Below are 23,473 nucleotides of genomic sequence, written 5' to 3'. Positions count from 1 at the left end.
ATATTGGAAGAAGTTCTAAGTCCGAATCTCCATCTCCGTTGATTATAAATATCGGATGCTCTAATTGACAAGAAAAACAACTCATCATGCTTGCATGTATGATTGCAACAACGCTAGTGATTCAATCAATGAGCCTTTTACAGTTTTATTTTTCATCCAGTTATAGTTGGCTGGTGTGCTGCAACATCGCAATCGTAGAAAAGGTCCTGTTATGTAATTTGAAGAGCCAAAGACAAGGCTGATGATCTAAATAGAGCAAAGGACAAGAGGTATAGGGTAGGGTTCTCACCATTTCACAAACCAAATGATGCCACGTGTCAATGTTCAGCAATTTGTTGTTGTGGCTAGTTGTCTTGCCAGCAGAAATATTGAAACAAAATCCATTGAAAAGGTTCATAGTGCCTGTTTGTACATGGTAGTAGGATTGAGTTGCTGCACAAGAAGAATTGTTTATATTTACTCAGTAATATTCTTGTGATAAAATTATCAGAAAAAAAGAAAATATTCTTGTAATAAAACTTATACGTTCACATAGGGTTGTTAATTTTAATTTTAAATGAAATTAACTAAGAAAACTGTGTTTTAATAATCAGTTTATAGTTGTACTCCTAGAAATTTTCAATTGGATGGAGAGCATCTTGTTTGCTTCTTCATTGATCCCACTTTGTTAAACAATTAGGTTAATTCATTTGACCTAAGTCTCCTCTAGACAACAATTAAAAAAGGTTTTCTTGTGCATAAGATAAATTATAATGCAAAACTGAGAGAGCGATATCCTAGAGAAACAGCCATGTGTTATAAATAGGAAAAAGCTAGAGAGATAACCTTTATGAGGGACATGAGAGAAGCGGGTGCAAGATATCATACTGTTTAATTTCGTAACTATAACACAAAAGATTGTAGGAAAAAAGGAAGGGAGGGATACTGATATTATTGCTTTCACTTCTTTTCCTTTTCTATGTATTGTGATTACACACGGAGTGCTTTTTATATATAGCCACATCCGTAACAAACCAAAAAGTGAAGTGATTTCTCTTTTTGAAAACTTCACATAATAACAATCACACTGCTGTGGCCTTTTGAAAACATCACATAATAACAATCACACTACTGTGGGCATTCATTCTCACAATTTTACAACACCCTGAAATTATAATTAACTTTGTTTTTTCTACAAAAATTTAGAAAAATGATTTCTACATACTATTTTAACCTTCCATGCCCCAAATTTATATAAAAAAAAAATTGATACGGGTGTGTTGGGGGAGAATAAGAGTGTGTGAAAATCACTCCTCAAATATTAAGGTGACTAAATTCTTATCTAACACTACATTATTGTGATATTTCTCTTTATTTGTAATTGGAAGGTTTTATATTCGACTCTCATACATTACGAGTTTGATACCGAATAAATATAACTACCCGTTGTGTGATTTTGTCCAAAAATCTCAGTTCTCTAGTGCAAATGTATACTGTTGTATTAAAAAAAATTGTTCATACAACTCTGGTTTTAGGAGTTATCCTCTTCCAAGTTGAGACGACTAATAGAACAAGTCAGCATTGTTTTTAACACCCCCACTTGGCATTCTCTCATCAAAGCCGGCTTTCGCATTCCCTTCTCTTAAACTACACCCACCAAACCCAATACTTTCACATTCGAATATCACTTCCTCCTTCAGTATTTCATGTGTCTTAATTTTTTCTATACATCTTAAGAACCCTTAAAACCCATTGATTTGAAGGGAAAGTGAAAATCAAAGAAAGATGGACAGGCTCATAAGTTTGGAGCCATCAAACCTTGTTGCAATACGGATCGAACCGGGACAGAAATGCTACGGCCAGCTCACTTTACGCAACGTTATGTACACCATGCCGGTAGCCTTCCGGCTCGAAGCGTTGATCAAGAATCGTTACACGGTGAGGCCTCAGTCCGGGATCATATCTCCTCTCGAGAAGTTGACGGTAGAGATTGTTTATCATCTTCCGCCCGGGTCCAGCCTCCCGGACTCCTTTCCTTACTGCCATGATTCCTTCCTTTTGCATAGCGTGGTTGTGCCTGGAGCGGCGATCAAAGTGTCTTCTTCGACATTCGATGCGGTTCCAAACGATTGGTTCACCGCAAAGAAGAAACAAGTGTTCATAGATAGTGGTGTCAAGATTATGTTTGTTGGTTCACCTATTTTGGCACAACTTGTGTCCGATGGTTTGATGGATGATATTCGAGAAGTGCTTGAGAAGAGTGAACCTTCATGGAGAGCCGCCGATTCTGTGGATTCTGAGGGCCAATCTTTGATTCACTTGGCAGTTGCTCAAGGCCGGCCTGACCTTGTCCAGCTACTTCTTGAATTTGAGCCCGATGTGGAGGCTCAAAGCCAGTCAGGATCTACTCCGCTTGAGGTTGCAGCCTCAAGAGGAGAAGCCTTGATAGTTGAGCTTCTATTGGCTCGACGTGCCAGCACTGAACGATCTGAGTCCTCCACTTGGGGACCTATTCACCTCGCGGTCGGAGGAGGCCACGTAGAGGTTCTTAGGCTTCTTATAATCAAAGGGGCAAATGTTGATGCGCTGACAAAGGATGGTAGCACGGCTTTGCACCTTGCTGTTGAGGAGCGAAGAAGGGACTGTGCGAGGCTCTTATTGGCAAGCGGGGCTAAAGCTGAAGTTAGTGATTGTAGAGATGGTGACACGCCTTTGCAAATCGCGGCAAGCCTAGGGGACGAGTACATGGTGAAGCTGTTGCTGCAAAAGGGTGCGAATAAAGATGTAAGAAACTTTGCCGGTCTAACAGCCTATGATGTTGCGGCGGAGAATGGACACACGAGACTATTTGATGCCCTTCGACTTGGTGATAGCTTGTGTATCGCGGCGAGGAAGGGAGAGGTAAGAACAGTTGTAAAGTTGCTTGAGACAGGTGCGGCAATCAATGGAAGAGACCTACATGGGTGGACTGCTCTCCATAGAGCCTGTTTCAAAGGGAAGATAGAAGTCATTCGAACGCTGCTTGAAAAGGGTGTGGATATGGATGCTAAAGATGAGGATGGATACACTGCGTTGCACTGTGCAGCGGAGTCGGGACATGCGGATGTGATTGAGATGTTGGTAAAGAAAGGAGCTGATGCTGAAGCTCGAACTAACAAGGGTGTGACTGCACTGCAGATTGCTGAGTCTTTGCACTACGTTGGGATTACTAGGATACTTATTCATAGAGGTGCAACAAAAGACAATAGTAATATGGCACATATCTTGACCCAGGCCTCAGTTTCATTTGGCAAAAAATCTATGGGACTAGAGGAGGAGATCATCAAAGGAGGAATGAAGAAGAAGAAATCGAGTCGAGCTAGAGCTCTTCATGGAAGCTTCAATCGTTCGATGCCATTAGCTGTTGTTTAGCTAGCTAGTAAAGCTGGAACTAATATTGTTGCATTGGTATTTTGAATTAGGGTTTTCACATTTTAGAGCTCACAATGACGCTGCTTTTGACCGAAAGTATATGCGGAAGAAGTTGTTGACTCATTAGTACGTAGTATGTTCAATCTAAATTAAAACACCTAAATACGTATATTTTGTTATTAAAACAAACTTGATGTGTATCAAAATTGATTGTAAATCCTTATATATGCTAATAAGTGGATGTATTGTATTGTACGTTTGTCACTTGATCTACAACATATGACATAGAAAGCAATGAGATATTCATGAATGAAGTTTTGCAGTATATATTGCTTGTTTGAATCCCTAATACATATTGTTGATGCACAAAATCAGCGAGGACTTTGGTACAACAGAAAATGTTAAATTTGTGACCTTCGCTAGATTACTCCGGTCACTAGTATGGATAAGTATGTAAATGGATAGAGATAGGGAAGCAAACACAAGATGTACGTGGTTCACCCAGATTGGCTGCGTCCATGGAGTAGAGGAGTTCTCATTAATTGTGAAGGGTTTACACAAGTACATAGGTTCAAACTCTCCTTTAGTGAGTACAAGTGAATTATTTAGTACAAATGACATTAGGAAATATTGTGAGAGAATGATCTCTATTTATAGAAGAGAGTTTCTAGTTTCATTCTGACATTGACACGTGTCGTGTTGTGATTGGCTTCTGATATTGACACGTGTCATGCTATGATTGGCTTCTGATGTCGACATGTGTTGTGTTGTGATTGGCCTCCTGGTTGGAGGGAAACTCTTATGGGTCATTGACGGTATAACGTTGACCGGTGCTCAGTAGTTTCGGGATTGGTCAAGTATGGTACAAACACATATCATAATTGTTCGGCTACAAATCTTAATTATAAGCCGGCAGTAAAATATCATCATTTACCAGATTATAGGTGAAAGGATACTTAATCTCTTCTGGAAGAGACGAGAGATTGTAGAGAAATTTTCGATAACATCTCCTTGTCAATGGATTATGATAACTATGCATGCAATCACCTGCAAAGAAGATAAACAAACACAAAACCTAAATAATCCACACAAGAGCTGATAGTGGCTCGGCTAATTGTGCCTACAACCACTCTCACACCCTTCGGATCAAACCCTTTTACTCCCCCCTTAGGCCATCTCCAACCGAAGGGTCCAGAGGGCCAGAGGGTCGAAAATAGCCCGAAAACCGTCTCCAATCAAGGGCTAGGCCAGAGGGCTGTGGAATCTAAAAGGGCCCCACGGAATCGGAGAGGGCTAGAGGGCTGGCCAGAAAAATCATATTTCCTGTCGGTTATAACCGACATGAATGCTTAAACTAAAATTTGAATCCAACGGCTAGCTGGCGCCAGTTACCGTTGGATTTTTTTTTTTTTTTTTTAAGGTTTTTTGGGCCTTTTTTTAAAAAAAAATTCTTAAAAAAATCTATTTTTTTTCCTATAAATACCTAAACCATTCATTCACCATTCCTTTAAATTTAATTTGTAGTTTTTAAATTTAATTTATAGTTTTTAAATTTAATTCATTGTTTTTAAATTGTAGTTGTAGTTTTTAAATTTAAGTTGTTGTTGTTTTTAAATTTAAATAATAAATTATGTTTGGCCTATGGCCCTCGGTTGGAGACGATTTTTTGTGACATGGCTAAAACGAGCCATCTAGCCCTTTGGCCCTTAGTTGGAGACGGAGGTAAATATGACCATGTATTGTTCATTAAAATATTAATATCTTGGAAGGCCAGAGAGCTAAAACGAGCCATTTAGCCAGTCATCGGTTAGAGATGGCCTTATAACTTTTGAGTTATCGAAAAACTAGTAGCCCAATACTTGTGATCGGTCACCCGCTGTGATCCACTTGTCGATCAACTTCCTCGACCTTTTTTTAAGAAATCTTGGCTGTATAGAGAATTTTTTCGATATAGAAAAAAAAATTACACCTAATCAAATGAGACATAAACATCTAGGGTGCGTTTCTTATACTGGACTATTTCGGATTTGACTAGCTTCAGAGACTAAGTCAAACTGGCTTAGACTAGACTAAGCTAGATTGGCTTAATGAAGTCTTTGGTGCAGTATCAGACTAAGAAGTAGAATAATAAAAAATAAAAAAATTTCTTTTACTTTTTCTAGAATTCTCGAATGCTTTCCCTTTTTCCTGCTCTTTTGTTCCTTTTTTTTCTTCTGGAAAAGTTGCTCCACAACTGGTGCAAAGCTTCAAGGCATTGGGGTATTCGAACTTTTTCTTGCTCTTTTGTTCTTTTTTGTTTCTTGAAAAGGCTTTGCATATGGTGCAGAGCTTCAAGGGATTGGAGTTATTGCAGAGCTTTAAAGAATTGGAGTTATGCAATTCGAATCGGAGCTTCTTCTACATTGGAGCTTCCAAACAACGACCCTCCTTCCTTATGGATCTCGCCAATCGATTTTCAAGTGGTCTCTTTGATTTGGGTTTCTCCAAACGGCGGGAAACCGAGATGCCCGCAACGGGATGGGCGAATTGAGGAAGAAGTAGTTTTGGTTTGGGTTTCTCGAACAACGAGAAGCCAAGATGCGCGCAATGGCTAAGCAGAGGGACGAAGTGAGGAAGATGAAGTAGATGGGAAGGGCAAAGTTGCATAAAGTTCTTAGCAGTCCGTCCAATTTTGGGGGCCTCGCTAGGACCGGTTAGTGAAGCATTTAGTGTAGGCAAGTCCCCTTTGGTCTCATTAAACCTAGGCCACGCTGTTACCAAACACGGGACTAGACTAACCCTTAGTCTAGTCCAGTCCATTCCAATGAACCTTAGTGAGGGAAAACAAACACCCCCTAGTGTATTATCACCTTCCCAACTGCAAATCCTTTGCGTTTTCGCCTCCTTTCCGTTCCTCCTTGGCTTGCAAGCCACCTTACACTTGTGATCCAACTCAACATGCATGGGTTTATTATAGTTCATCGGACCGAAACAATAATCTTTTGAAAATTGATTTCATTATCTAACAAGGCCACCCTTAGGCCTTTAAGTGTGGTGGGCATTGAGGATGGAAGAGAACTCCAAGTGGCCCAAATCATAAACATTGTGGCATCCACATTAGCATTTTCTATTGGGGAAAAAATAAACGAATGTTAGCATTTTGTCATGTTGACATGTAGCTGATGCATTCGCTATGACCATCTCTATCATCCTTCAAATGATATGAGCAACCTCAAGTTCAAAAAGCAGCACTAACTATTCATAAAACAATTAATGAGGGGATTTCCAAGTAAGATGAACCAGTAAACGCTCTAGTTTGAAGAGTCCATTTCATTAATAGTATTAGGTTTTCGCCAAAGAATAATATTTATGAAGATATTTAACGAACTAATACACTCACAGCAAAGTTGTATACCACTATCAATTAGCCACACACACATATCAAACTCAATCACGAGTATATATTATTATCACATTCACATGAGCTGAATTTGAGCATGCCTCCGGCCAGTTGAAACACCTATCACCAACTCAAAGCTAGTTCTTTCTTTATTTCATTTATAATATGGGTCGTAATTACATTATTATGAATCCATTACATCTTAGATTCAAACTATCTCTCTCTTTTTTTATAACTTAAACAGTAATATCGCTAGTAAAAATATAAAAACACAAAACAGAGAGTGAAAATTTAGAAAAGTGTTAAGAGTTTGGAGGATGCATTTTCCTGTGGGTTAGTGGACAATTTAGTAAAACCAAAAGGGAGCAACCAATGGTTGGTGTTGAAAAGACACTTTTTCCTTTTTGTAGTCTCATAGATCACCAACCGTGAATTATCCTCTAAGGTGAGTTGGTGACTTTAGGTATTTGATGTACATCTGGTCCATATACCTACCTACAAGCTGACGTGCGCTCTTTGTCGAAAATCAATCTGATACAAAAAAGGGTTACTATCAGTAATGGTTTTTGGTCAATTCGCAGTTGCATCTAGAATAATTACTATGAAAAATCTGTGCGCAACTTTAAAATAAACGAAGACATCTTTTACACGTATCATTATTTAGTATTTAAAACAATAAGCACAAGAAAAGATTAATGGATATTTTGCTGATTGTTCAACAAATTATACGTCTGTAATGATGTATTTTTCGTAATTATATAAGGAATTATGCTAGATTAGTCCTTCAGTGCATGTCACAGGAGCCAACCCTCGATTCAAAGGAAGAAAGGACAAACACAAACACCCACCCCCCATATCCTAGCTTTTTTCTTGCAGAAACAAGAAGCAGCAACTGCAAACCAACTCAACGTCTAGGACTTATTTTTACCATCTCGCAACCTATATCGTATGAATACATCGCCACGTAATGTTTGATGAAAAAAAAAAAAAAACGATGGCATATAGATAAAAATTTGCACATATTTTTATTTTACCATAAAGCCTTTGCAGTTTAAACTTTTGTCCTATGAAAAAGCACAGTACATTTAAAACTTTATTTTGGGAGGGCTGCGAAGGAAGGATAACCTTCCCAAACTTTGACATAACAACAGACCACAAGCAATATATTATTTTTATACCAATGGCAGAAACAAAAGAGTTCAACAATTTCTAAGAGCTGAAAGCCTATCATCCGAACAACAGAGGAAACTGTCAAATATCTCGTCCTTGATATTTGCATTGGAGTTGACTCAAAGTGAATCATAATCCTAGGTTCATATGAATGGTCAAGCTCAATTTGAGTTAACTAGGACAAAGCTAAAAGCCAAGGTCACAGCCCAAGGACGAGAACGAATTTGTAACTTTAGGTTCATTTGGGAGCGGCAGAGAAGAAATAGCATCCATACAAAATTGGCTTCCTCTAAAAACAAGATAAAAATTAACTCTCGAAAGCGATGAATACCCTTGATTATGGTCTAGAATCGCTACTCCGAGGCACCCTCATAATAGCTCAATATCGATTTCGAGAGTTAATTTTTATCATAATCAAAGGTGATTCAAACCATAATCAAAGAACTTATATAATTGGAGTCTCATTTCCATCGTAGATCATCTTTTTCTTCCTCCTTTTCTTCCGTACAAACTTTCCAAAGAGTAAACACACAAAGCAATTCGCTAGAATTCTATAGTCCAATGCGGGTTGTAAAATTAGGTAGTTGTATCCTGGTCGAGCAGATGTTGTAGAATCATAAGCACAAGAGTGAGACGAAAATACTGTTCGAAGAACATAGCTTTTGCGCTAGCCTCTACCTTTGATTCATTCAAGTTAGTATCATTTTATTTATATATTTATTGTGTAATTTCAACTCTGCCTATGTAAGTTTATCTTACATGGCCGGTCCCAAGCCCGGGTAAAGGAGGAGGGGGAGGGCGTCAGGTAGTCGACAGCCGGCACTCCACAGTTACGTCGAATCCTTATGAAAATGAATTCAGAACGAAATCGCGCTAAAGCTAGGGCGTCACCCGTAAGTGGCGCGCTGTGTGGCCCGAGCACAGTGATAAGTGAGCAAGGGTCGCTGTATCTCCATAGGCACCCGGATGCAGTGTTAAATGAGCAAGGGGGCCATAGAAACTTCTTTTCGAACGACTCCACTCAAAGTTGTTTGGGCGCATATGCACCTATCAACTTTACACGGGACACACAAAAGAAGTACTTTGATTCCATTGGACGGGGGAGGGTGAAGAAGCTAGGACAGAAGGGTAGAGTTCAGAAGAGTAGAATGCGTTTAGGAACGTGGAATATAGGAACCTTAACGGGAAAATCTATGGAAGTAGTGGAAGTTATGGTGAGGAGAAGGATAAATATTATGTGCCTACAAGAAACTAAGTGGGTTGGTCTTAAGGCAAAGGATCTAGAAAACTCAGGGTTTAAACTTTGGTACTCGGGCACAAATAGAAGGAGAAACGGTGTGGGCATCATCGTGGACAAGACCTTGACACAAGATGTTGTAGATGTCAAGAGGGTAGGAGATAGAATCATGGCAATCAAGATTGTAATAGGACAAGAACTTATCAATGTGATTAGTGCGTACGCACCTCAAGTAGGGTTGGATATGAGTTCGAAGGAGAAATTTTGGGAAGACCTTGGAGACTTGGTGCAAGGAATTGTTCAGACGGAGAAGTTATTTATAGGAGGAGATTTAAATGGACACGTGGGCAGGGAGACAGGCAACTATGGAGGTTTTCATAGTGGTCATGGTTTTGGGGAGAGAAACGAGGATGGGGAAGCTATCTTGGATTTTGCAATGGCATATGATCTCTTCTTAGCCAACACCTTCTTTAAGAAGAGAGAAGAACATGTGATCACCTACAAGAGTGGGTCGTCAAAAACACAAATAGATTTTCTTCTAATGAGGAAAGGGGATCGTATAACTTGTAAGGATTGCAAAGTTATACCAGGAGAGAGCGTGGCTAATCAACATCGCTTGTTGGTGATGGATGTACATATCAAAAGAGTGAGAAAAAAGAACAAGACTTGGAAGTGCCCAAGGACTAGATGGTGGAATCTAAAAGAAGAAAAACAAGTCATTTTCAAAGAGAAAGTAATCACCCAGTGTGTGTGGGATAGAGAGGGGGAAGCTAGCCAAATGTGGGATTCCATGGCTAGTTGTATCCGAAAAGTAGCAAAAGAGGTGTTAGGAGAGTCCAAGGGCTTTGCCCCACACCAAAAGGAATCTTGGTGGTGGAACGAGGAGGTACAAACAAAGGTGAAGGCTAAGAAGGAATGTTGTAAAGCCTTATACAAGGATAGGACCGATGAAAATGGTGAAAGGTATAGAAAAGCGAAGCAAGAGGCGAAGAAAGCTGTGAGAGAAGCTAAGTTAGCGGCTTATGACGATATGTATAAGCGACTAGATACCAAAGAAGGAGAGTTGGATATCTATAAACTAGCTAGAGCAAGGGAAAAGAAGACAAGGGACCTAAACCAAGTGAGGTGCATCAAGGATGAGGATGGAAAGGTTCTTGCTACAGAGAACGCGGTTAAAGATAGATGGAGAGGTTATTTTCATAATCTTTTCAATGAAGGACATGAAAGTAGTGCTTCTTTAGGGGAGTTGAGTAACTCAGAAGAGTGTAGAAACTACTCTTTTTATCGTCGAATCCGGAAGGAAGAAGTGGTTGTAGCTTTGAAGAAGATGAAGCATAGAAAAGCAGTAGGCCCAGACGATATACCAATCGAAGTGTGGAAAGTTTTGGGAGAGACAGGTATAACATGGCTCACTAACCTTTTCAATAGGATTTTGAAAACGAAGAAGATGCCAAATGAGTGGCGAACGAGCACTTTGGTGCCTATCTACAAGAATAAGGGCGACGTACAAAATTGCATGAACTATAGGGGTATTAAGCTAATGAGTCATACAATGAAGCTCTGGGAGAGAGTCATTGAGCATAGATTGAGGCAAGAGACAAGGGTTTCGGACAACCAATTCGGGTTCATGCCAGGGCGCTCAACCATGGAGTCAATCTATCTCTTACGAAGATTGATGGAAAGATATAGAGATGGGAAAAAGGATTTACACATGGTCTTTATAGATTTGGAAAAAGCGTATGATAGGGTCCCAAGAGACATTCTTTGGAGGATTTTAGAGAAGAAAGGAGTACGAGTAGCATATATCCAAGCTATAAAGGATATGTATGAAGGAGCAAAGACTGCCGTAAGAACTCATGAAGGACAAACCGAAAGCTTTCCCATAACTGTAGGATTACATCAAGGCTCATCCTTAAGTCCTTACCTTTTTGCGTTGGTAATGGATGAGTTAACAGGACATATTCAAGATGATATTCCTTGGTGTATGCTTTTCGCAGACGATATAGTGTTGATAGATGAAACTCAGGAAGGGGTAAATGCAAAGCTTAACCTTTGGAGAGAAGTGTTGGAATCTAAAGGTCTTCGCCTAAGCCGATCAAAGACAGAATATATGGAGTGCAAGTTCAGTGCAAATGGAGGCCAAAACGAGTTAGGGGTGAGGATCGGAGATCAAGAAATACCAAAGAGCGATCGTTTTCGTTACCTAGGATTTATCTTGCAAAAGAACGGAGAATTAGATGGAGATCTCAACCATAGAATACAAGCTGGATGGATGAAGTGGAAGAGTGCATCCGGCGTGTTGTGTGACCGCCGTATGCCACTGAAGCTCAAGGGAAAATTTTATAGGACGGCAATAAGGTCGGCGATGCTGTATGGCACAGAATGTTGGGCGGTGAAGCATCAACACGTACACAAAATGGGTGTAGCGGAGATGAGGATGCTTCGTTGGATGTGTGGGCACACAAGAAAGGATAAGATTAGGAATGAGGATATCCGGGGTAAAGTAGGAGTAGCCGAATTGAATGAAAGATGAGAGAAAATCGGTTACGGTGGTTTGGACATGTGCAAAGAAGGCCTACTGACGCTCTGATTAGAAGATGCGACTATGGGACAGAGGTTCAGGGCCGAAGGGGTAGAGGAAGACCTAGGAAAACTTTGGAAGAGACTCTAAGAAAAGACTTAGAGTACTTGGATCTAACGGATGACATGACACAGGACCGAGCACAATGGCGTTCAAAGATTCATATAGCCGATCCCACTCAGTGACTTGGATTTTCCAAGTCTCCAACTGAGAAGTTTTCCTCACTCGGGAAATTAAGGGAATACTACCTCAACCTACATGCTCCACTCACAAAGCTTCAACAAAAGAAAATTCAGAGAACTTAGCGAAGAAGGCTTTGGTGTATTCAACACAATACGTTGAAATGAAGGAAAGCTATTTATTGATATCCCCGATAAGTCATAAATATGTACATATACATGAGTCAAAATAAACAAACAAGAGGGAGCCTTCACAAAGGTTGCTTAGGAGAAGTCTCAGCAGTCGGTAGAGCCCCAGAAAGAGCAGGCACTGGAGGGGGATCATTTGGAGCCTCAGTACTGGACAGAACCCTAGAAGGAGGAGGCAGCAGAGGTTGATCATTTGGAGCTTCATTACGCGGTACAGCCCCAGAAGACGAAGGCAATAAATGCCTTTGGAACAAACCCACAAATCTCTGATGATCAAGTAAAACCTGACCATCAGATTCCTTCATCTGGTCAAGCTTCCTCTTCATGTTTGTAGCATAGTCATGTGCGAGCCGGTGCAACTGTTTATTCTCATGCTTGAACCCTCTAATCTCCTGTTTGAGACTCATCACTTCAGCCGCCAATGATTCAACTTGGCGGGTTCGAGCAAATAGGCGTTGGGCCATGTTAGACACAGAACATGCACACTGAACACTGAGAGCCAGATAATCCTTAACAGCCAACTCATCAGACCGTTTGGAAAGTAGTCTGTTATCTTTGGGAGTGAGAAGGTTCCTGGCCACTACCGCAGCGGTCATATCATTCTTCATCACGGAATCCCCAACAGTAAGAGGACCAGTAGGGAAGACGAAGGATGGGCGCCATATGGTGTCTGGAGAATGCGTGGCTGCCTCTTCAACAAGGTTCAAGTCAAAACGACGGTCGGAGGGGCCAGACATTTTCAAAGGTGTTGAAGAGAGAAGAGGTCGAACAAATCAAGATCTTAGAAGTGCAAGAATGGAGCTTCTACTGGTGGAGATTCAAGTGTGCTTTGGAACTTAATGCCAGCCTCTATAAAAATCTGCACTCGACGAAGCTTCAGAAATCGAAGAGGCGTTTGCTTTCTCAAAAGCTGGGCTGCTCAGAGACCACGAGACGTTTGCTTTCTCAAAAGTTGGGCTGCTCAAAGACCACGAAGGCCGATCTCAGAAATCGAAGAGGCGCTTGCTTTCTCAAAAGCTAGGCTGCTCAGAGACCACGAGGGCCGATCTCAGAAATCGAAGAGGCACCTACTTTTCCAGCCTTGTCAGCACCTGTCAGCTTTGCGGAAATTATGGGCATTATGTCGAAGATTTCTGGTGAAGTAGAAAGCACATGAATCTTACTGTTCAATCACCCACTTCCCACACGCAACATTAGCTCATGGGTACCACAGATAACTTTGCCAAAGTTCTCTGACAAAGTTGAGACACGTGAAGCTTGCAGCTCCCACTACACCGCTCTGACCAAGAAGGGTAAAAGAATAGCAAAGAAACAGCACTAACAAAGTTTAGACACATAAATTTTGAAGGTCTAGCTACCATATTATTACCCACAAGGGTAAAGGAACAGTACCACTGCTGGATAATTGGAAAGTCCCTGTGTGTCAACCTCTGTGCTTCGTGGCAAGATAGACTAGCAAACATGCCCAACCTTTTCTCACATTCGAGAAAACACTCCCAACAAGATTGCTTGCTCCAAAATCGAAGAGGCACCGCCCTCCGAATCTCGAGAGCCAGACTCCCAACATGATTACTTTCTCAAAAATCGAAGAGACACCACTCTCCGAATCTCGAGAGTCAGACCCCTAGCAGGATGGCTTTCTCAAAAATCGAAAAGGCATCGTTCTCCGAATCTCGAGAGCCAGATCTCCGACTGGATTGCTTGTTCGAAAACCGAAGAGGCACCACTTTCCCAACTTCAAGAGCCGGATCTCCTTGGATAAAGCTTGTCTGTAATCTTTACACGCAACATCAGCTTTCCAGATACCATAGACCACTTTTTCAAAGTGCTCTGACAAAGTTAAAACATGTGAAGCTGGCAGCTTCCACTATCGTGTTATGACCAAGCAGGGTAAAGGAATAGCATTACTACTTGTTGTTAGGGAGACTCCTATATATGTTGACCTCCATCCCCAACAGACAGGCAGACTTGCAAAAATGCTCAACCCTTCCTCATATCTGAGAGGGCACTCCCAAAGAAGCCTTTCGAAATATTCAGCTTTCTTTCCCCCCGATAATACCTCTGCAAACAAGCTATACTAGAGCAAGAATATCTCATATCATCAGGGTTAAAAGCAAGAGTATCCCATATCATGTTTTTTCCCTGTCTTTTCCTTTGGCCTTGTTCTTACCTACAAGACAAGGAGAAAGAGAGCAATCAGTCAGCACTTGGAATCAAGCTTCCAGTCAGGAACTGACTGCCTGGAACCCCTTACTTGATTACTTACCTGGCATTGCTTTCGAGTACTCATCTTCAACATCTTATGCTTCCAGGGAAGATACCGCATCTGCCTGAGGAACATATAGGGCAAGTGAGAAGGATACAAGGAAGCATGTGGAGACAAGCGTAACAGCACACGTGCTGATACATCCACTACTCTATCAAAAGCAAAAGTATCCCATATCAGCAGGGTCGAACGTACTATAGATTTGATGGACTTGTTTTGACCCTCAAATTCTTCAGTCGGCCTTATACTCTGGAGGAAACCAGAAAACCCTCCAGCCCAGTTCAAGAATAAGCCTGTGGAAAGTTACTTCTTCAAAAGCAAAAATATCCCATATCATCTCTTCTCATTTTTCTTCTCTTTATCCTTCATGCTGCCTGCAAGATAGGGAGAATGTGAACAATCAGCCGGAACTCGAAATCAAAGTTCTGATCTGGGACTGATTGCTTGGAGCTCTGATTGCTTACCTTGTCTGTCACCTCTTTCAGCAGATCCCCTAGCTCGGCGACTTGGAGGACTCCTACTACATGGTTTGTATCGCGCTTGACCAAGCCCGAAACTACAAGTAAGCTTCAAGTGAAATTGATACATTACCTTGTGCATCTCCACCAGTTAAAGATACCACCCCTGGATGGAGGAAGAGTACTTCCAGAGAAGATGCCACATCTACCTACGAGACAGATAAGGCAAGTCAAGACGATACCACACTCCGGAACTTAGAAGTTTCGTGATTACGAGATCATTCTCCCACAATATTTCCTAATGTCATTTGTACTAAATCATTCACTTGTACTCACTAAAAGAGAGCTTGAACCTATGTACTTGTGTAAACCCTTCACAATTAATGAGAACTCCTCTATTTCGTGGACGTAGCCAATATGGGTGAACCACGTACATCTGGTGTTTGCTTTCCTATCTCTATCCATTTATATACTTATCCACACTAATGACCGGAGCAATCTAGCGACGATCACAAAAAGCGACCGTTTTCGCTACCTAGGATCTATCTTGCAAGAGAACGGAGAATTAGATGGAGATCTCAACCATAGAATACAAGCTGGATGGATGAAGTGTAAGAGTGCATCCGGCGTGTTGTGTGATTGTCGTAGGTCACTGAAGCTCAAGGGAAAATTTTATAGGACGGCAATAAGGCCAGCGATGTTGTATGGCACAGAATGTTAGGCGGTGAAGCATCAACACGTACACAAAATGAGTGTAGCGGAGATAAGGATGCTTTGTGGGATGATTCGTGGGATGTGTGGGCACACGAGAAAGGAGAAGATTGTGAATGAGGATATCCGAGGTAAAGTAGGAGTAGCCGAAGTTGAAGGAAAGATGAGAGAAAATCGGTTACGGTGGTTTGGACATGTGCAAAGAAGGCCTACTGACGCTCCGGTTCGAAGATGTGACTACGCAACAGAGGTTCCGGGGCCGAAGGGGTAGAGGAAGACCTAGGAAAACTTTGGAAGAGACCCTAAGAAAAGACTTAGAGTACTTGGATCTAACGGAAGACATGACACAAAACCGAGCGCAATGGCGTTCTAGGATTCATATAGCCGACCCCACTTAGTGGGAAAAGGCTTTGTTGTTGTTGTTGTATTTATTGTGTAATTTCATTTTGTGTTGCAAGTATTTTTTAGTAATAAAGTATAAGTATTTCAAGTTGTGTATTTCTGTTATTTTTGTTTATAAATTGTTCTCCAACAACAATGACGAGCTTGGAATCATCTTTGACTGGATAGATTCTCTCTTGCAACATAGGCATAATTAGTAGCATCACCCATCCAATAAATTTTTGTCAAGTGTTCAAAAGATGAACTACGCAACCATAATAGAAGTTTGACATGTGGTGAATCAATGGCAAGAAAATACCTCTCTTTTAACTAAGGTTTTGGGGTAGGTAAACTTCCCAATCTGTAATATATACACACACATATACGAATTCTTTAAGGAAATGGATTTCCATTTTTTTTATATAAGGATTAGTTGTGGGAGCTCACACCACATTGAACTTCGATGATCTAAACCGTCTATTTTCAAGTTGCACCTCATGGTTCATCTTTATAAAATATTAGCCAAATCGGAAATATTTGAGGAATCTAATTGAGTTCAAAGAAATTGATGAACACTATAGTTTCATATTGAATTGATTTTTTGCATAGATGATCTATGAATCAGGACTAATAAAATAGATTGTTCAAATTAGTGAAGTTCGATGTGGAATTGGTCCCACAACTAATCCCCATTTTTTTTTAACAAAAAAAGAGGATTCTTTCCCTTATAGGACTGCACACATATATGTATATATAAAAATTCTTGAGTGCTCCAGATGTTTTAAATAAGAATCTAACGGTTAAAACACCTAAAATACCTAATACTCCTAATCACTCAAAGAAACCTTATGAGTGAATGTTACCGTTGGTTTGGACTGAGTACAACAAGTTGATAATTTAAGTAGGAGAATCCAAATGAAAATGTCTATAAATGGAAAACGACAACTGCTGCAAGCAATTTGAGCCCAAGCATCGGCCGCGAGGGACGAAGACAAGGCCATGCGGTCCACTGCCCTACTGCAGTGATGGATCTCCATGTGACATGATAAAACGTGAACTTCACTTGGCCCTGACAAAAATAAAAGGAGCGTGGGCATTGATTTTAGTTCACTCAAAACCACGAGACAGCCTTAAATTTCCAAATCATGCAAGTTGTAAATCTTATTGGATGTGCGTGTTGCGATGGAGATTGGGCAAAGGCAGAAGAACTCCAAGTACTACCGACACCTAGTGTGCGTGCATGTACGCTATTCTTATTCGGTCCCTCCCAGCTGAATCTGGCCGCATTTGCCGAAGCCATACAATTCAAAGCTGAACTAATTTCTCCCTCACCGTCACCGACATTTTATTTGTATAGCAATGTGATCTCAGATCCCCAAATCAAACTTTAATTAATTGTTTTTTTTCAAAGAAATAAAACTTTACTTGTAGATGATGATTATATTTAATCACTTTTCCTTTCTTTTATTTCCCTTTTACCTGAATTTTGATTTGTATTAACCAAAAGTCTCTCATAATTTGTTTTCCTAGAAATACTTTTATTAGAGATATGTATTTATAAAGTTAAAGTGTTTCATAGAAAAAGAACCGCCTTGTAGCTCTCTTCATCATAGAAAAATCACTAATACGTCATCTTCAAACTGAACTTAAACTTTAACGCCAAATTAGTATAGATCTTAGTGTTCTTGTTTGATTTCCTTTCTTTATCTTTTGCTATTGTTATTTGTTTCACTCACAATTGTTCTCGTATTCATTTGTGTTTATGTGCGCACAACACCTATCATTCCAGAACCTTAATAGAGACACCATTTCCTACGTCTACATTGAAATATCTCACATCGACTATATATATGAGAAAAGAAGATTTTAAATATCCTAACCCCACTCGAACTAATACTGAGTCTTTTGAAATAAAACTTCACACCTGACGGATTGTGCAGGTAGTAATTACCAAGATGGGAATAATATCAGTATTATTGGAAGGGACCTTCGGCCTATCTCTGTGATAATTTGACATGCTCGGCTTCCCAACTGAAGAATTCTCTCACAAAATATTTCTCTAACAACACAAACTACAAAGGGAAGATCCCCAAGTAGCATGCCAAAAAGAGGAACTAGGGAAAATGTTTTTCTTTCAAAACTCGTTGGGGACTGCAGTAATCGGCACTCTTCTTTTGCTAACAAGTCCAGATTCGAAAGCGTAGACGTCCCGAAAACCCACTCCACAGATTATCCCAAGCTAGCCAATGATCTTGCACTTATCCAATCTACTAGTTCAACTCAACACAAAACAACTTTAGCAAAAGAAAGCTGTGGTACGTTAAAGAATGTAAACAATTATGCATGAGCAGATATCCGAAATTGTTGTCTCTTAGACTCTTACCGACCGTTTTCTTCTAGAAGCCAGACTACTACCGAGCACGGCACCGGTCTCAGACAATCCCTCAGGGAAACATAGCTAGCCCTTACACAAGTCAACTCAAAGGTTTTTGGAGAGATCTGAGAGGCATGGATGCACCAAGACTCTAACTACTGGAAAATTCCACAATCTTATAACGATCCCAGACATTGATATCTGAAACCGTTGTTTCTAACAAGGAAATCTCATACGTGAAATGCAGGTGAGGAAGAAGTAGGAGGAGAACTGAAGAAATAGGAAGAGAAAGTAGAGCAAGAAATTTGGAAATAGTTAAAAATTGAAGATTTATTACGATACAATGGTTGGAGCTCAAGCTAGTATATATAGGGGTAGTGGTGGATGATTTATTAATTAGTTAGATTTTATAGGGTGATTTGTTGAGATTGTCAAAGCTATTGGCAGACAAAGTAATTAGGGCGAGAGATAGTGAGAAAGTAATAAGAAGAAGGGTTAATTTTGTTGCTCTAATGGGCGTTAGTGTCATTTCATATTAACTTTTGCAAGCATGACGATAGGATCAGATGGAAAAGTGGTATCTGACTGGTCATATTAGCATATTAATGGACTATGTTAATATTTAATTACAATAAGCTCAAAGTTTACAAGAGACGTGGGTCGGTTTTAAAATTCAGGTATTGCAAATCTAGACGCATTTAGATATTAGAGCAGTGTGCTTAATTTTCCGCACTTAAATTCAACTTCTTTTCCTGAAACTTCAGTCAAAATGATTTCTTATAGGGAACTTTAATGAAAAACTTCTGATACTATTCATTTTAAGGAAAAACCATATTTTTTACACTAAAAAGTCAATCCTGGTACTATTCACTTTACCCTTTATTTTATCATTATCATTAAAACTCAAAGTTTTCAAGTCATTTTCATTAGTTTTCATTTTCTTATATTTTTTCTTAGTTTTCTACCGCTTACCATGTTTATACTTGTGGCTTATTTTCTAACCAATTTATATAACTTTGTCATTTATATTTTAGTTATGAAGTGAGTCGAAAAATGGGATAGAGGGACTGGCATGGTATCATTCTTTACTTATACCCACTGACGGATCCATATAGGGACCTGGGAGGTCTCGGGACCATTCGGAAGCCCAAAGAAACACTTGTGATCAACCTTCGAGACCCTCCAACAATTTGGGCAAGTGCAGTGGAGAGGCTTGTTGCTTCCATGAATGTGCAAGCAGTAGTGCTTATAACAAAGAAGAAGAAGAGGTTTTAATTTTTGTTTTAAAAGACCTAGCCAAAACGATAGCATTTTTGAGCTAGGTAATTATAAAGAATTTAAAAACTAAAATATCTTTGTTTTATCCACAGAGCCCAAGAACCCTGGTCTTTTCCAGTATCCCCAAATTATATTTAAGAATTCTCAGCTCCAATCGTCGCAACCTTCCAATTTTCAACCCAAGTTATCCTATTCCCCACCACCATTTATCGTTCCACCGCCTTTAGCTGCCTAATTTTATTTCTTCCAAATTCATATAAGTTTTTGAATCCTAGACTCTAGTCCCAACTCCCAATTAATAATATGTATGTTACATTAACAAATTTTATCTTTATAGAGTCACTAATTGCGTTGTGTTACTGAGGAGAATTTGTTGGTTTAATACCCTTGAGATTAATCTTGATTTATTCAATGAACCAACTTCAATAGAAAATAGTGATATGAAACCAAATTAGTCCTCTTTTTTTTTTTTTGAGCTTTTATGTTGGGACCCCACGATCTTGAAATCCTGAATCCGCCATTGCTTATACCTAAAGAATTTTTAATACATTCAATCATTTGACTTAAGGTAAGTTGAGACTAAATACTAAACGTAACAAATCTTTCATATTTAAGTTTGAATACAAGATTAAAGTCAAACCATGTCTCTAATTAAAATGTTTGTGACCTAAGCTAAAACAGTAAACTGTAATGAGTTGCCCGTGTGAAGAAATTACATTAACTTTATCTATTTTTACAAGAAAAGAATGATGAAAAAATTCTACTACCTAGAACTCTTAAGATTGTATTCATTAAGATTCGATTATAACACGTTATTGGCAATACCAAAGACGATTGTTACTTATGCTACACGTAAGATTAAAATAGTGTTTGAAATTTCTCCGTTACGGCTTATATTTTTGTAAAAAAACTAGAGAATCTCTTAAATTTAGACTAAAATCGACAGATTTTGTCTATATTTCCAACATATGAGTTAAATATCAGATAAATTTTTATATTTCGTCTAAACCAATATTTGACATTCCTTAAAATTTCATTTAAATTTCCACAGTTTTTGAGCAAAATTCAATTGAAGGCAACCAGACACATCCCGTCCCGAAGGAGGGCATGCTGGTCGTCATGTGAGAGTGACGTAACCAGCATGCCCTCCTTCGGGATGAGGTGTGTTAGTTGGTATCAGAGCTAATCCCTAGCCGGAAGTGTGCCGACGAGGGCGTTGGGCCCCTAAGGGGGGTGGATTGTAACATCCCACATCGCCGAGGGGAGTGATCCTTAAATGTATATTCTCATCCCTACCTAACACGAGGCCTTTTGGGAGCTCACTGGCTTCGGGTTCCGTAGGAACTCTGAAGTTAAGCGAGAAGGTGGCCAGAACACTCCCATGATGGGTGACCCACTGGGAAGTTGCTCGTGAGTTCTCAAAAACAAAACCATGAGGGAATGCTAAGCCCAAAGCGGACAATATCGTGCTACGGTGGTGGAGCGGGCCTGGGAAGTGTTCTGCCCCGGGCCAGGATGTGACACAACCAATATCGATTTACTATCAATATATCCATCGATATTTCCAGAAATTTTTCATATCCATATTTCTACCGCATTGATATTTTAAACATTGAATCAAAATAGCAGTCTCACCAATTGCATAATCAAGGAGCAAACAAAATAGAAATTTAAATTGTTTAGAAGTGAGGTTATTATTTTGAAAAGCTTAACAAAAAATCCTAGAAAAATAAAAATCACGTGGCACTCTCATGTTATAATTTACTAATATTATCGTGCGTTTTAAGTATAAATTCTGATCCCATTCCACCAACTCACTAAGCAACAAAACAAGTACCCGCAGCATTTTTGCATACTAATCAAAGAATACATTTGGTAATTCACACAATATTTAGTGCATTAACTAATAATTAATTGAGGAAAATGTTAGTCTCCCAACAATAGTGCAAACAAGTTGGCCCGCCACCAACCTCCCACAAACTTCAGTCACCAACTCTGAGCTAAAAATAAAAAAAAGAAAAAAAAAAGAAAAAAAAAAGGAACTCACCAACTTTCTCCCTTGTTTTTTTTTTGTACAATCATTTTCATCCAATTTTATACAGCATTACAAGTTACACAAAATAACACGTTACCAAACTTAAGTCAATCCGACGACAACAGCGTATTTTCTCATCTACATTCCGATTCTGAATCTTTAATTTTAAAATTAATTTGATTTGACTGTCGTTTGCTCATATATATATAATTTTTTTTAAAAGAAATGTTATTGACACTTCAAAAATCTTATTTTACACTCATTATTCATAAGTGTATTTTTCATTCTAAATATAAAAAATTTGGAGTGTAGAACGAGAATTTTAGAGTAGCAATAATAACTCTCTAAAATAAAAAAACCAAAAATTTAGGAAAACTTTACTCATGCTTGTGGATGTTTGGACCAAACGCTGTTGGGGAGCGTGACAAACTGATAATGCTGACTCAACTGGGAGATGTAGGTTTGGGATTATTTGTGGGGATTCTAATGATACTCACATTTAAGCTATTTATCATGGTTAGTTTTCGTTATTTATTATTTGTGTTTAATTTTAAATAAAAATTTTAAAATAATTTCTAATTATGTGATTTACAATAAATGATTATAATGTGAAAATTTCTAAGGTCCCGACAATTTGATTTCTGATGAAATCTAAAATTTCTAGGTTTTTTTTTTGGGAAACATTTCTAGGTTTTTTTTTTTTTTTGGGAAACATTTCTAGGTTTGTATGCATTATGAAGGTAGTGTACTTTTCAATACAGCACCAATCATGGGTGGCTTACACTTGCCGTCATTTGATTTGACTCTTGAGTAGGTGGTCTACGTATTTCCTACTCTTGCACTCTCACAAGACAAATTTACCGATAAATAATTTTGTGAAACTTTCTCTCCATTTTCTTGGAAATGATAACTATACTAATCAAACAATTTACATTTGTGGATAAATTCACATTTTAGAACCACGGACAACTATCATATAACGAACAAATTTCGTTAGTTTTCAAACTACAACAACGTTGTCGTTTTTAATTTACTATGAAGATGTTTAACAACCGCTCATTTCACCGATTGTGTTATCTAAACCTTGAAAAATATTACACCAACAATCCTTTCGTTTACTGATACTCTCTTTCATTGTTGAAAAGTTCGAATCTCTGACCATACTGATATGCACTAACACGTCTCACTCATTTCCACAACTTGAACAAACAAAGCAAGTTTCCTTTCATTTACAAGCAGGGTTGGAGATGGTCTAATTATGGTATTACATGACTTAAATTTTTATGAGTTAACTCAAAGCAATAGGCTGGTGCTAACAGATAACCACACAAAATAACTCCTCCAACTCCACAGCTTCAAATCTAATAAAAATGGACAAGGATTGTCTGCCCTCCCACTTCCGGTGCCATTCCGTGACCTCTTGTTTTGTGTGGTCACGGTTAAGCTACGTCAACATTTTATATTATTTTTTATAGAGATAATAAGACAAAAATGAATAGTAATATAAAATGTTGACGTGACTTAACGGTGACCACACAAACAAGAGGGCACGTGAGGGCACCAGAAGTTGTAGGGCAGACAATTCTTGTCCAATAAAAATTCTCTCCAGATTCCACCCACTCCCCAAACATATTGGTGTCGACCCCACCAGATGCCCTCACCTACCGCGTCGCCCAAAACCCACCATCGTCTCACCACCACCACCCACAGCCCACAACAAGCGCGTCACTCCAAAATAGTTAAAAAACACCACGGATTTAGTGCCAAATATAAATAAAATAATTACCATAAATAAATAAAAAAATTATTATTACCAATTTTTCCATGCATTCCCGTTTACTTGAT

General features: G+C 39.2%; 1 protein-coding gene and 1 long non-coding RNA gene across 2 annotated transcripts; one reads left to right on the top strand and one right to left on the bottom strand.

The window, feature by feature from the left end:
• Window positions 1–1,748: 1,748 nt before the first annotated feature.
• Window positions 1,749–3,543, top strand: LOC103449327 (protein VAPYRIN-like). Its single transcript, XM_008388629.3, has one exon. The coding sequence runs from the start codon at window positions 1,765–1,767 to the stop codon at window positions 3,388–3,390; it is 1,626 nt and encodes a 541-aa protein (XP_008386851.3). The 5' UTR covers window positions 1,749–1,764; the 3' UTR covers window positions 3,391–3,543.
• Window positions 3,544–17,760: 14,217 nt separating this feature from the next.
• LOC114819930 (uncharacterized) lies at window positions 17,761–18,655 on the bottom strand. Its single transcript, XR_011574045.1, has 2 exons — window positions 18,325–18,655; window positions 17,761–18,211 (listed from the first exon to the last, which is right to left on the bottom strand). It is a non-coding gene; the product is annotated as an uncharacterized lncRNA (long non-coding RNA).
• Between the last annotated feature and the right edge of the window lie 4,818 nt (window positions 18,656–23,473).

The sequence above is a fragment of the Malus domestica genome, chromosome 12 (genome assembly GCF_042453785.1).
Source record: "Malus domestica chromosome 12, GDT2T_hap1".
Classification (NCBI taxonomy): domain Eukaryota; kingdom Viridiplantae; phylum Streptophyta; class Magnoliopsida; order Rosales; family Rosaceae; genus Malus; species Malus domestica.
Note: the sequence above shows the minus strand (reverse complement) of the source record. Positions and strands in the feature narration are given on the sequence as shown.